The sequence below is a fragment of the Dunckerocampus dactyliophorus genome, chromosome 19, assembly GCF_027744805.1.
Source record: "Dunckerocampus dactyliophorus isolate RoL2022-P2 chromosome 19, RoL_Ddac_1.1, whole genome shotgun sequence".
NCBI classification, from domain to species: Eukaryota; Metazoa; Chordata; class Actinopteri; order Syngnathiformes; family Syngnathidae; genus Dunckerocampus; species Dunckerocampus dactyliophorus.
In genome coordinates this window covers 17,671,729-17,687,797 of record NC_072837.1, presented here as the reverse complement: position 1 = coordinate 17,687,797, position 16,069 = coordinate 17,671,729, and the positions used below count along the sequence as shown (strand labels likewise).

The window sequence follows — 16,069 nt, the reverse complement described above, 5'->3', positions numbered from 1 at the left end:
CTAGCCGCTCGACTTTCATCTTAGCCCCGGCCATTCTGCCTCCATAGCAACCTGTTTTTTATGGAAATAGGTACCGATACCAATCAGCGTCCGATTAATCGGAGCATTTTTTTTCTTGAATTATATACAGAATACCAAAGTGGGCCTTGCATGCTTTGATTTTTTATTATCTGGTCCTTGCTGGAAAAAGTTTGGACACCCCTGCCTTACAACAGTGGCAAATTGAGAATGTATATTTGTAAGCCGACCAAAAACGGCAAAGTGAACAATAAATGTGAACATTGATGTGATGTCATAGAAGAATATATGAAAGCTTGGATGTTTACCTTCGGGTTTTCAAAAACTGTTTCATAATAAGTCCTAGCTACCAAATGGGTTGATCGTTTTTAAGGTTTCGGGACTAAACATGTACTGCAGCGTCAAACAAAATGAACTTTTTGCAGCTTTCTTATTGAATAAGAATATGTTTTATTGCTTCAGGCCAGAGGTCTCCAGCGTTTTTTTCTTGTGAGAGCTACTTTTACAACATGAAAATGGCCAAGAGCTACCCATTTTTGTAACATTTATTTTAATATCTCATTTCAACCCAAACAACCCAAACATGCTTGTTTTAACCAGAACATGAACACACTGCATTTCTTTCTACTGTAGTGTTCTCACATTGTTAACTGAAAACCTGAATGAAAAAAAGGCTTGCAGGGGCCTCATGTGGTGGTGGGGGCCGACCTGGAGCCAGCGGGCACCACGTTGGTGACCCCTGCTTTAGGCGTTGCCGGAGAGCTTAATTAGTTTGAATTAGCGCCCATCCTTCATGCGGTTCTGAGTCTCACTCGGGGGCCACGTGGCATAGGTGCTATACTGCAGGCGCTTTAGAAGGTGTTGCTGATGTTGGGAGATTTGCTCCAAGACGGGCCGGGTCAGGATATTATTGACTTGAGCTCTGCTCGGACAGCCACCTGCCACCTTCAGCACATAGGCACACGCATTCACACAAATAAAAAAAGATGACCCACCACCCCCAGCCAATTTGATAGAATAGAGGTGCTTCAGGCATTACGGGGTAAGGTCTCATCCAGCGCCCATGGGAAATCACAGCCAAACAATGTAGGGAGATGCAGCGTGACTGATGATATTGCTGCCAAATAACACCAAGTGAGCGTTGCAGAGGGGCCAGCCGAAGAAAATGATGGAGTCACAGATGGAGATAGTTTGTTAAATAGAGTGAAAAATCGACTTCTGACAGAATAAAGCTTATTTTCTGACCTCTCTGGTTCTTCAGCTTCATGTGGACGCCCCAAATGTCTCGTTGTTGTTGTTTGCCAGCGTGTCCAAAGCAAAGATTTATTTACTGCTTGGTTGACTCGCTGCATGACCACTGGAGCTTGTGTTTGTGTATATTTAGACCACGTAAAATCAGGTCACATGTCTATGTGGGTCTGTGTGCGCTACGTGTTGGAGCCTCTGGAGTGGAAAACGCCTGAGGGAAAAAAGTACGCCTCTGAAGTCGCACAAAATTTCAGTCGCAATGCACGATGCCGTGCGGGTGTGGAGCGGGCGAGAGGTGTGAGAGGGGTGTCCAAACTTTTTCCAGCAAGGGGGCCACGTCATGAAAAATGTAAGGACGCAAGGGCCACTTTCGTATTTTGTAGATGATTCAAGAAAAATAGCATCTTAGCTTTGTGATATAGGTGGAAAAAGCACATGATTATTATCCAGCCGTCCATTTTCTATGCCGCTTATCCTCATTAGGGTTGCGGGGGTATGCTGGAGCCTATCCCAGCTGGCTTTGAGTGAGATGCGGGGTACACCCTGGACTGGTGGCCAGCCAATGGCAGGGCACATATAGACAAACAAGCATTCACACTCACATTCATACCTATGGACAATTTAGAGTCTCCAATGAAGCTAACATGCATGTTTTTGGAATGTGGGAGGAAACCGGAGTACCCGGCGTCACGTCGGCTGAAACACTGGGTTCTGGTGATAGACGCTGATGATGAAAATGAACTTCGTTTTTTTCTCTCTTTTTTCCCGTTTTTGATGTTATTCCCATAAGATTATATATATTATATTATAAAATTATAACTTTTATTATAACTTTTTGCCCAACCTAATTTTCCAAAAAATTACAACTTTATTTAGTTTTGTTTCTCATAATATTACATTTTTTTATGTATGCTACTCTATGCTACTTAAATGACATTTAATTGTTTTTACATTATTATTATTATTGTTATATTATCTATCATATACAGTATATAGTACATATTATATTATATTATATTATATTATATTATATTATGTTATGTTATGTTATGTTATACTATACTATACTATACTATACTATACTACACTACACTACACTATACTATACTATACTATACTATACTATACTATATTATATTATATTATATTATATTATATTATATTATATTATATTATATTATAATATGTTAGATTATGTTATATTATGACTTTATTCCCATAGCATTATACAATTTTGCCCAACTTAATTTTCCAAAAATTACAACTTTATTTAGTTTTGTTTGTTTCTCATATTACATTTTTTTTAATGTATGCTACTCTATGCTACTTAAATGACATTTTAAAGAAAATGTTTACATTATTATTATATAAGTATAATAATTGTTATTATCTATTAATATAATACATATTATATTATATTGTATTGTATTGTATTGTGTTGTGTTGTGTTGTATTGTATTATATTATGACTTTATTCACATAGTATTCTAACTTTTTGCCCAACTTAATTTTCCAAAAATTCTCATAATATAACTAAAAATTTAAAATTCTGTATTTTTCTTTAATATTTCAATTGTACGCTACTTAAATGACATTGTTTTGTCTCACAATATTACAAGTTTATTCTCCTAAATTGTGACTTTTTTCTCGGTTGAATGCACCTTTTTTTTTCCATTTTCCAACTATTGGTATTATATTTAATAATAAAAATGAATTACAGTGTATACACGTTATACACACGCCACGTGAGACAACATGAAAGGTTTGCTGCCGCATGCCGATTGGGTTTTGTGATCGGCTTTCAAAAGCATTTATCGGCATCTGCTGATCACATGTTTTTTGCGGAAATCAGACTATACTAATCAGTGGCCGATCGATCGGGGCATCCTTATTTACCGCAATACGTGGGCATCGGGGGCAAGCTATGGAGGGCTCGCCACTGAGTGAGTTTTGAGGGTTCGTGTTCGGGACCACTGAATATGATTGCGATATTGTTGTTTGTCCGCATCGGTCATCTCATGAAACCTGCTCAAAAACCCAAATCATTTTACATATTTGAAGGTTTTTCAAAAAAAAGTAACACAATAATGACATTTATGAAGGAGTCATTCCGTTACTAATTCAATTACTGTTTTGGAAAAATAACTCGTTACTGTAATTAGTTTTTTAAACAACACTGGGGAGCGCTAAGAGAACCCCAAGTGCACACTGACTTTGGTTCCGGATGGGAAGTGTGAACACAGCCTTTTTGACACTAAAAAGACAAGAAAGGGAACGTGTGCTTTGGATTTGCTCTGTATTCATTGTTGTGGACGATGGCCATGAACAGCAAAGGCGACAGATAGAAAAACAGGAGCACGAGATGGAAATGAAGATAAACGGAAAGAAATGGGAGGAAGATCGGGGAGAATAGGCGGTCGACGACGAGAGAGAGAGAGGGAGGGAGAGAGAGAGCGCACGCAGCAGAAATTAAGTGCGATTTTTACTCATTACAAAGACGAGCACAACACAGGGAGAGGGTATTAATCAGAGCTCAGCGCTAATGAGGCATTAAGTCATTACACGAGAATAGAAAGAGAGCCAGAAAAAGAAAAGGAAAGCACAATATAAATTAATTAGAGGGCGAGGAGAGAGGAACATTAGCAGGAAAATGAACATTTTGGAAAGGATGTGGCACAGCTGAGTGGTGACGTGGTGGGCGCATGAATGACGAGTCGCCTCGCGTATGCACAAACTGAAACGACTCTTTAGTGTTTTGCTTGTATTTTTACATTTAAATCAATGCTCGCGAGAAACACCTGTGTTGCGTTCACTTCCACTTCTTGTTGTCCAGTTGAACTCCATCAGAATTCAAACGCAAGCTTTTCAGACTGATAACAACACAACTGATCATTCTGTCCACTAACTTATTTAACCTAATTGGAACTACGTCAGCCTCGAAAGGCCAATACAATAGTTGGCGCCCCCTGTTGGCTCGTCACTCAACTAAACTCAACTGTATCGCTTGGGAGGAACATGGCTTTGATAGATGGCGGGGTTTAAACCAGGGGTGACCACATTTTTTCCAGCAGGGGCCACATAGTGGAGAATGAAAGGATACGAGGGCCACTTTGACATTTTGTAGAACACTGCAAGAAAAAACTGCATCTCAGCGTTGTGATGCAGGTTAAAAAAAAGCACATTACTATGAGCTTCACGCTTTTTTCCATTATATTCCATCATATTTCATCTTTCTTCGAGTAATTACGACTTTATTCCCATAATATTTCATTTTATTCTCGTAATATTAATATTAATATTTTTAATATTAATATTATAATAAATAACAAATGAATATAATAGTATAATAAATATTCATATTTAATATTAATATTTTAATAATAGTCAAATTAAAGCTGTTTTTTCATTTCTCCTGTTGTTTTTTTCATTTTCCACATATTTCAACATTGTTGGAGTTTTTTTTTTTTTTTACAGAATTCTGACTTTATTGCCATAACATTTGGCTGTATCATTATTATTATTAATATCATAACATTACAACTTTTCCGCAACCTAATTTTCCAACTTCCTTGCATTGTTTGTTTTCATAATATTGTGACTATAAAAAGTAGTTTAATATTTCAACTTTAAGCTATCACAGTGATGTTTTTTTCCCTCATAGTATTACAATGTTATTCTTGTAAAATTAAGATTTGTTTTTCTTTTTTCTCTCTCAATATTTTGACTAAATTAGTGCTTATTTTTTTCCATTTTTGCTGTTGTTGTGGGGGGGGTTTATACTTTGGACACCCGTGGTTTAAACGCTTGGTGCTGCAGGAACCCACGACAACAAAGCCAGCACATCATCGCTGATGACCCCCACAGGCTTTAGCCTGAAGGCTTCTTACCGTGTGGTGAGCCAACAGGAGTGCTAAACTCCAAACAGTGCCACCCTGTCATTTGATGCTCTTGAATGAGTCACCTTTCGGGGTATTTTTAGTCACAGCCAACCTCTCTATTTATCTGTCTGTTCACTGGAGATGACAAACTGTTGGGCTTTAATTAAAACATCTTGACATTCAGCCTTGCCGCCCCCCTGAGCGGCCGTTTAACCTCGCTTTCCCTTCTCTCTGCAGGACTCTGACCTTGTCCTGACGTTCAACCTGTCCATGCATCGGTCCTGGTGGATGGAGAACGGCCCCGGGTGCAGGGTGACACTCGTCACCCCTCCTCCCTCCTGGGCACCCGAGGACCACCGCTACATATCGATATCGGGCTGCCTGATGGACTTTCAATTTGTGGAGGTGGCTCACTCCTCGCTGCAGATACTGCTGGCTGTAAGTACCTTTTCAATACTGCAAGAGTCCTACATTGATGTTAGGTAGTTAAAGAGTCCATATTATAGTATTGTTCACCCATTTTAAACACTGTGTTAGAAGTGTGCTAGCCTCGATGTCGGAATTTAGTTTAAAAGAGTTTTTAGTAACTGTAGCTTTAATGCTAATAAGCTGTGTTTGTTCGTGTGTGTCTTCAAGAAGCGCTATTGTGCACTATATCCACTTTTTACATATACACTAACTCTGGATTGGCAACACCAGCACAGCTATGTGAGCTAAGGTGCTAACATTACACTCACATTTTAACAGCAACATTATGCTAGGTTAGCTGTTGCCGTATATCACACACAGCAATGTAAGGAGTGGGACAGGAGGACACAAACGTTAGCAACACTAGCATAGCTACAGTATGTAAGATAAAGTGCTAACATTACACTCACATTTTAACAGCAACATTGTGCTAGGTTAGCTGTTGCCATATATCGCACACAGCAATGTAAGGAGTGGGACAGGAGAACACAAACGTTAGCAACACTAGCATAGCTACAGTATGTAAGATAAAGTGCTAACATTACACTCACATTTTAACAGCAACATCGTGCTAGGTTAGCTGTTGCCATATATCGCACACAGCAATGTAAGGAGTGGGACAGGAGGACACAAACGTTAGCAACACTATTTGAGATAAAGTGCTAACACTACACTCACATTTTAACAGCAACATCATGCTAGGTCAGCCTATTTGTTGAAGAAAACATGATGATCAAACGTACAGGTTTGGCAAGGTGTCGTTCTACATTTAAGATGTATAGTGAAGCCTGAAAAAGGAGGTTTTGCCTTCATGACAACTTCAAAAGCGAGGGGTTGAGCTTCACTTTGGTATAACAGGAAGTCAGGCTTCTTCACCTCTTGTTTAATCTATGCCAAAACGATTTCCCGCCCCCTGCTTTTCCCCGACCCCTAGCTTAGCCTCGCCCTCTGCGACCTCTCCTCTCCAGCACTGTCAAACTGGGGTAATTAGCAGGAACCGAGGAGACCAAATAGAGAGCGCGAGTGACGGAGGCCTGTCACCTTTCATCACCATCTTTTTCCTCGCTCTGTTTGCATACTTGTGCATAGCAGTGAATAAAGCGGCGCGTATATGCGGCGACTGCCTTCATTATTAAATCAGCAGAAACAGTCTGGGTAAGCAGGTGCCTCCGTATCCTCGTCTCTTTGGATGACGGCCTCCCACCGCCTCAGTCGACAGTGATACTTATAGCGTGGCTGAGCGCCAAGCCGCCACACAGCTGTACCACTGTCTCCACGTAATTGGTGTGCGGAAAGGCTGTCATGCTTCATGAGAGCACACACACACACACACACACACACACACACACACACACACTCTCTCGCTCGCTCTCTCTCTGCGAACCTGACCGCTTTGCCGGCCGGCTGGTTGGCTCAAATTGGTGGAAACGCTGTCAGAGTTCTTAGTAGTGTCGGTTCTTCGTGTCGACTTGCTGATGAAGTTGTGGGGTTTGTGTTGGAGTTTGGTATGCTGGCTCGCTACCACGACTGCTGTGTTGTTTTTAATCAAATTTGAGAAGTGAGAGGCTGCTCGACAAGAATTTGCAGTGCAGGAGGTAACACACTGTGTCGGAGAACCTCTCCGGTCAAACTCACTGGTGCTGAGATGTGCAGAGGCCCTCAGCGACGTGGATGACGGAGGTTAACTGAATCAATGGTTAATAATGCATACCTGTCATACCACTTTCGCTATTTTCCATCAGTTTTAAAGATGCCACGTGTTGCCATGTGTTGTGCCTCGATGCTGGAATTTAGACAGTTTAAACATACTTTAAGTGTCCTACTTGAGGAAGAACTTGTACTCCAACACGTAATGCCCTGTGCCCCACGCAGCTCCGTCTCTGTATGACTGAGAAAAGGGCTCACTCCGTTCATGCCGTTGTCCTATGGAACTAATGTGCCAAGGTGCTGAGACCAATGCACACAGTGAACCCCCTTCCTGCCTGTTTGGAGGCGAGAGACGAGGAAAACGGATACGCATGCACATGGCGATATATTGAAGCGGGCAAAGTCATGCAGTTCATTTTCATTTATTGTGTGATTCATTCATTAATTAATTATTGTCCCAGGCCTAGTGTCCACAAGACCAGTTTTTTTCTGAACGAGAAATCTTGTGACAGTTGAAGGTCTCGTGACACGAGATGTTGTGACACCCCTAATATTAATAACATATAATAATGCAATGTTTCCTTTGTCATCTTTCACTCTGTACAGTTGTGGAATCTACTGTATTTTCTCACAGGCAATTCATACTGTCTAACGTTTGCAGCATTTCTTGAAACGCTGGCTTTTCAACTGTATTAAAGAGCAGCATTTCTTTTGGGGTGACTTTCCGTGAACACACACCATTTTGCACTGTTGCGTTTGTGTTTACTTTGCCGACCAAATGTCTCAGCGATTGTTGACTGTTGGGATGAAGGCTCTGCATCTCCATGTGTACTTTTTATCCCAGATGGAAAATTGATATGTTTGAGGTGGGTAAATTCGTTTTTAGGCCTTTTATGTTGCTACGACTTTCGAATAAATGCTGCGTACTGGCTCGTTTGTGTTGATGGGCTCACCTTTCTCACTATTAATAGTCCCACACTGGGGGTGTGGCATTTGGCTTTCCAAACAACTTTTTCTCTCCATACCTTGCATTGCTCCTCAGGGAGCGCCACTCTTTTGCTGTGTGTGCATGCTAGCCCCCCCACTGTACGACTGACAAGAGAGTCTGTTCGCCGTTGTTCGATGAAGCGTCTGGGTGCTGAAACCAATGCAGAGAGGGAACTCTCATCCTGCCTGTTTGGAGGCAAGAGATGAGAAAAACAGACACGCATGCACATGGCAATATTAGCGAGTTCATTTTCATTTACCATGTGATTACTGTATTTATTAGCGCAAGACAGTTTTTTTCTGAATGAGAAATGCGGTCACGTTTTAATCTTGCGAGATCTCATGACACGAGAACTTGTGACACCCCGTGTCAATATCATGATGCAATATCATGATGCAGTTCATGGTGGGCTGCTAACAGGAAGTGCTAGTCATTGCTGTCATTGTGCAACTAGCTACAACACAATTGTGTCACATCCAAAGTCTCCTTAAAGGCGGCGTCTCATCCTCTGTAAGTTTCACGAGTGACATGCAGAATGTTCTCTTGAAAAAGTATTTTGTAATCAATGTTTCATTTTATTGGTGATTACCTATTTTTGGGCCCCTGGCAGTCAGGAGTCTTGGAATTCTCCTGACTTTTCCCCTCATATGGCACCCCCGGCCAATAGCACTCATCAGACATAAATTGAAAAATGTATCATTAATCCATGCGATCGGTTTCGGTATAGGTCGATTTCACTCGTGTGTTATCGGTATCGGAATCGGCAGCGTAAAACTCTGATCCGAGCATCCCATCTTTTTCCAACCTACTTCCCACACTGCACCGTCCAGCCCCGTACGTCAAACGTTGTTTGGGCCTGAAGCTTTTGCGTCTTTGCTGAGCCAGCGTCTCTTCTGCTCTCTGCAGCCTCATTGCCCCTGAAAATGACTTTTGCTGCACACGTTTGCGAGCCGGGCTGCGTACAGAACTCCGCTCTGCTGCAATGCACATTAATATCCTGTTAATATTCCGTCCACTCAAATATTCCATCATGGTGTCGCTGCGTGTAAACATAATATCCTGTTGACAAAGAAGGGGAGGGGTCTGCTTCTCTTGTGTGCTGATGTGAAGAAAGCCAAGTAAGATGGATGAGCAGCGCCGTTATTAGACTAAGTCTTATCTTTGTTTCCTGTCGCACTGCCTTCTCACCATCCCGATACTTTTTTGTGTTTGCTTTTACCATTTCTCATCACTTTCCTCACACACATTTGCAGCCAATAAAACACAGTCAAGAACATTTTTCATTTTAGCGCAGACTGTATGAAAAAACACATTTAAACATTGTTTACGTCCACCAGAGAGATTTGTTTCTTCTGGGGGTTTTCCTTGAAGAACTTGAAGAAATCCTCATATGTATAAAAAAACAAATTATTCCTTTGTTTATGAATTTATTTACATTTTTAAAGTTCTTTAATTTGTTAAAATATATCAAATTAAAATATATATACTTTTAAATATGTATGTACAGTCCTCCCTGGTTTATCGCTGGGGATAGATTCCCAAAATAAACCGCAGTAAGTGAAAGCCGCACTGTAGCCAACTTCATTTTTTTACAATGATGACATAAGTTTTAAGGCTGTAAAACACCTCACCATACACTTTATACTTTTCTCAGACAGGCAATAACATGTTCTCACATTTCTCTCTTGTTTAAACACTCCAAAAAGTTCAAACCTTAGTTTGAATTTCAATGATCAACCTCCAGTGGATTGCTTTTAGTGTGTTTCATTAACATTGATAAGTAATGTCAAAATGCAGTTGTTGGTTGGAAGATCACTCCCTCCCTATATCGCCTTTCTTCAAAAAAATTATTACTTAATAAATGATCGCTGTTGACTACGTCCTAATATTAGTCAAAAAACATTGAAAGGAAAAGGAAAGCCGAGCCGACATGCCATGGCTGAGATTGAGTGGGGAAAAAAGGTTCTCTTCTCATTCTGTGTGGAAGTGGTTAAAAAGAATAAACAAAATAACAAATAGAAGTGTAAAAGTGACTATAGGGGTGTCATTTCATGTCTACAGGGCTCTAATAATGTTAAAACCTGTATTTAAATATTCCGTTTATTAATATTGAATCCTACTTCACGGAAATTCACTTATGGCGGTCATTTCTGCAACCAATTAACCGCCATAAACCAGGGAGGACTGTATCAGAAAAGGAGACCTTTTTAGAAAAGTCCTGGAGGCCAGCTATTGGTGGATTACCCGATGAGAGCTTGATTCTTCCGCCTCCATGCTGACGAAGCGACTTTGCAAAGTGATGACGCATTTTTCCTCCCCCCCAAAGGATGGCTGACGCAACCCCTCGGGTTTTATAATCCCGGTAAAACCGAATCAGCTTTGCACTCATCATTTGTGAAGATAATGAAAACATTATTTCAACTTCTAATTGATTCCATCCCGTTCGCTGCTTGGTGTCGTTGATAAGTGCGTTTAGAATCGCAGATGATGCTGCGTGTCTGCGTCTGATAATCTTGTTTTTTTCCCCCGTGGCAAACATCCTCCTTGCCTTATCATTAATCCCGCATGTCCTCTCGCCGCTGATAAATGGTGCTGTCACCAAGGTGTCTCATTTACAGGATTACATTTGTTTGTGTGGCGCACTGATGAACGCTGACTTGTTTATCATTATTTTTTTTTTGTTGGTTTACCCAAATGATTATTTTGGCGATGACAAAATGCATCTTGCGGCTCATTTAGCCGCCCCAACCGGTAAATGATGATTTTAACATTGAGTGAGGCAGAAAATATCTGCCTGACAAGTCCTCTCTAGCTTGTAACGCAGTTTGAAGCCCTTTTAATTGATTCAGGGACTCCAAGTTGCAAACAGCAAAGCGTAAAAATGTCTTTCATCGACAAAGCAAACAAAAGACCCACAGGTTATTACTTATTCATCAAAAAGGGGATTAGCGCAGCGGAGCAGAGTGGCAGACCGGCAAGCATGGCATTGTTCCTTCTCCTTTTCTTGATCTGTGAATAACAAGCAGACAGAAGCTGCTGCTGTGGTTATTTTGACCCTCACGGGGCGTCACATTAAGTACATGCTTCATATTCTGGGGATCCTGGTGTGGATTTTACACCCACGCTGCTCTCTCATACGGTGGTCACTTGAGACTTTATTATCCACCAAGCAGTGCAGTCAGTGTCAAAACTTATGACGAGTACGACTGTAGCAGGACAGTACAGTATGGAAGTGGTAGAGGGGGAGCTTCCGGAAGCGTGATTGTGTGGAAACAAAGTCTTATCAGGTCTACGGTGTAACACTGACACACAAAAGCGGAGTGCCAACGTTAACTAGCGGCGTTGGCAGCCCACACTAAGCCACATGGCTCTACCGATGCTGCTTTGATATCACGATATTTATATTCAGTCGTCCCTCGTTTAAGGCGGGTAATTGGTTCCAGACCCGACAGCGATAAGTGAATTTCCGCAAAGTAGGATTCAACATTAATAAATTGAATATTTTCATAAATGTGGCACAGAAAACCTTTTACAATCTTCTAAATACAGATTTAAACAATATTAGAGCCCTCTAGACATAAACTAGCACCCCTATAGTCACCTTTACATTTGTATTATGCAATATAGTAAATATAATCAGACAAAATAAGACATATTAGACATAAATAAATATAGCATAGACCCAAACGTTAGCAGTTACTTGTTTTTTTCTGGGCCGTGTACTTCCTGAGGTGACTATTGTCTCATCAATGTATTGTAATGGCGGCTTTAAATGGCTTTACACTGCTGTTACCCAGTATAGTCGACATAATAAGAGTAAATAAGCCATTTAAGATGGAAGTAAAACAGCAGTGTCTCAGTAAATGTGTTCCCTAGCTGACCTTAATGGCGGGCAGACAGATGTGTCTTGGACAGGAAGTGACGTCGGTTCAGAGAGTTATGGCCCCAACAGTAGCCTGTGTTATTAATATGATTATTATGTTATTATTAGGGCTGTTAAATAAAAAAAATCCAAATAATCCGTTTTGAAATTAATTAATCATGATTAATCACCATTTCGACTGTGTGTGAAATATGCCCTTTCTTACTGTATTTTATGACCATAAAGATAAATGGCATTATATATTTGTATGTATTTAACAGCTCCAATTCAAATCAAGCTAAAAGACACCACACAGCTGAAAATCTAAAAAACACCTGTCTCTTTAATAGTAGCAGAACATTTGAATCGCACTTAAACCGAGTTATTATGAGCCATAAAGGGTTGCTTTCAAAGACACCACGTATTCTTTTTAAGTTGAATGCACTGTTTTGAGTGTAGATTGCATTTTCTGGGATTTTTGAGGATACTTAAATGTTGCAAATTGTACTTCCGGAGTAAGTTACGCCAGTGAGTGATAAGAATATCCAACCATCCATCTTCTATGTGCTTATCCTCACTAGGGTCGCAGGGGCATGCTGGAGCCTATCCCAGCTGACTTCGGGTGAGAGGCGGGGTACACCCAGGACTGGTCGGATAAGAATATCCACTTACTGTTTGTCTTTCTGTTTATTTAGACCACACTACATACACAATAAAGCGGTTATTGTGATGTTCGGAGTGTCCCTGAATGCACCTCGCTGTAGTCGAGTGACAATAAGAATGTGTCTGAGGAAATTCAGCAGTGTAGTTTGGCGCCCAGCCCCGCTACTTCTGCACTATGGGAGTCACCACAGCAGATGGGTGTCACATTAAAAATGGGTCGATGTGGAAGAATACACGCCGAGCAGTGTTCTGTGTGACACCAGTGTGAGGAGTCCACACGGTAGTCAAAGCTGAGCCTTGCGAGTACGGCGGGCCTTGCTGACATCCTCGCGGACCTTTGTGGACTCCGTTCCACCCGAGTTTAGTGTTCAGATAAGGGTAAGATTTAGGATTAGGGTTAGGGTTAAGTTGTAAGCAAAATGGTTATTGCCGATGCTGTGGAATCCACTGATGTAGTTGTCAGTCAATGTATAGTGTGGGCGAGCGAGAGGGCGACAGAGGTGAGGTGAGGGAGGAGTGAGGCTCTGTGGGATCTGAACATTATTTAAAGTAAATGAGGTCAAGACCTTGAGATAAATGCTGAATGTGGAATGTAAGGCGCTGGCGCACGCACCTCGCTGAATACCAAAAGAGGTCGTCGCTAAAGCCTCATTCCAGCAATAAACGCTAAGCCTCCTCATCCGCGGAGAGAGTTTGATTCATCTACCGATGTCTGTTTACGTCTTCTGTCTGTCCTCCTCTTTTTTTTTTCCTTTTTTTTTTTGAGGTCGTAAAAGGCCGACCTTCTATCGACAGCCCTTTCGTGCATCCTTGCCCCAATTGGCAGCCTCCTCCTGGTTGCTAAGGAGACGAGCAGCCTATGAGAGAGCAAAGTTGTTCTGGTTTCGCATCCAGTGTCGCGCATTTGTAGCGAAGGAGACGACACCAGCCGTTTTTGGGGACAAAGCACTACGTCACTATGGCAGTAAACATTTCAAACACTCTCCCCACCTCGTGGGACGTGAACGTGCCAAAGCTTTTGCGTGCGGGCCATGAATTGAAGTGATTCAAGGTAACACAATGCGCTGTTTCTTCTTTTACTTACTACAACTCCTCACCAATGTCGGTTTTATGTCTCCTCCAGTTGGCGGGCTTCATCTACGCCTGCTACGTGGTCAAGATCATCTCAGAGGAGGAGGACAGCTGTGAGTATACACACGCACACACACGCACACACACACACACACATGATAACTTAACGTTGTAGCACATTTGTCAAACTGCACCTTCCATTAGACGTTGTCTAAATGACATTTGCAGCGCCTCCTATGGGTTGTTTTTAAAATACTTTGTAAGCCATGCTAGCATGCACGTAGTACATAGTTTTATAGTCATTAGACTAATACTGTGTAGCTTATGGATAATTAGTTACTACAAGTATGTCAAAGACGTATGGCTTGATGGCGGTCATGTTTTTCAACCAATTTTGCTCAAATTTTACACACACACACATGTGCTTAGGCCTGCCACGATAATCAATAAATCAATTAATGGCATGATAAATAAAAACAAACGTGATCATTTTGCCGGCCTCAATATATTGACATGTGGATGCGTGTTTGTTGTCCTCCTCTCTCTCTACCAAACACCTGGACGCATGGGTTCTATTGCGGAATGAACGGAGAGAGTGAACCGTCCTGTCAGTCATTCAGCCTCTTTTAGAGGCGGGGCGTGGATTGCCTCGCTAGCTGTGTATGCCGTGTGCTACACGATCGAATGCGTCATCGTGCCTGTTGTGTAAAAAACACGATCTGACGTCATTTTCCGCCCATTTGCGCATCGTCATTTTGTGACATGAAAAAGTTTGTGACAAAAACATAAATAAATAAATAAATAAATAATACAAAACGGTAGAAATTACGTTTGAGTCGCCGTCATTCCCGAAGTATAGCACCTCTTTGTGCACAAATGCATTTTGCTGCATCCAAATTATGAACAAAATACGACCAACAAAACGTTACACCCCACTAAACGTAAACAGCACATTCCACACACAATGTTACTAAACGTCAATCAGGAAGTGTATATGCAAATGAGCTGACGTCTGCATTGACACACAATGTCAACTTCAGACTTATTTCTCAATTTTCTGGTCAATATTCAGACGGTAACAAAAGTGACACTGATTCAAAATCGGAAATAAGGCGCAGTACGTTTGGTTTACGTTTGCGTTTTGGTTTTCTACTGATCTATTTTATCTAATCAATAAATTTTATTTATTTTATTACACTTTATTTTATTTAACAGCTCTTGAGATTCCAATTACAATGTGAAATGCTCTTGAGAAATTAAAGCTTATTGCTTTTGATACGATGTACTTGCATTGTTATGCCATATATTATCATTACATCCATGAAAAACTGGTCTCAAAATAATGTTGACAATAATATCGTTTATCGGCAATAATTTGTAGGGCAGTTATCATGTAGCAAAATGTTTCTTCGTGACAGGCCTCCATGTGCTTGTAGGTCCCGTAAAGGTGTGTACCAAATTTAGAGATAATTGAGCTAAACGCCCTTAAGTTACAGTGGGAGTTAATCGAGCTGTGCGAGAATTCTCAAGTCAGTCGGACTTATGGGGTTTAGTAACAGCGCCACCATGTGGTGTATTTGTCAAAAACATAATAGCACAGGCAACACAGTCATGGTGCATATATGGACCAATTTATACCCTTTTGTGTAGCACAGTAGAGTAGAAGAGTGACATCATCGGGTGTTGGAAGTTTGCCAATTTGCTGGAGACGCTTTACAGTCAAGCAAAGTTGGTTGAAAAACGTGGCTGCCGCCAAGACAGACATCTTTGACCGAGTAACTAGTTGTCCATTAGCCACTGGCCATTTGTCTCATATAGAGTAATCCTTCGTTTATCACGGTCAGTTGGTTCTAGATCTGACCGTGATAAGTGAATTTCTGCTGGATTCTTTCTTTGTACATTTTCTTTGTACATTTCCACAGTTGAAAACCTGTTTACAACCTTCTAAGTAGGGTTTTTAACATTATTAGAGCCTTCTAGACATGAAATAACACCCCTATAGTCCTTAACACTCCCCTTAACACTCATATTACCCAATGTAGTAGACATAATAAGACAATATAAGCCATTTAAGACATAAATGACACTCTTGCTTGTGTGTGTTACGGACACATGGAGGACAGGAAGTGATGTCGGGGGGTCAGAGTTGAGTTTTAGCTGGAAGTGGATAACGGCCGCAACAGCAGCCCGAGGTATTCAAACCTGCAGTAAAAGCCTTTCGTTCCG

The 16,069-nt window shown here is 41.1% G+C and overlaps 1 protein-coding gene across 1 annotated transcript in view; it reads left to right on the top strand.

The window, feature by feature from the left end:
* The window catches only part of nkain2 (sodium/potassium transporting ATPase interacting 2), a 97,348-nt gene that overhangs the window by 62,232 nt on the left and 19,047 nt on the right, over window positions 1-16,069 (top strand). The window contains exons 4-5 of the mRNA XM_054762443.1: window positions 5,382-5,582; window positions 13,896-13,956. Coding sequence (XP_054618418.1) covers window positions 5,382-5,582; window positions 13,896-13,956 — 262 coding nt within the window. The remainder of the gene's footprint in view (window positions 1-5,381; window positions 5,583-13,895; window positions 13,957-16,069) is intronic.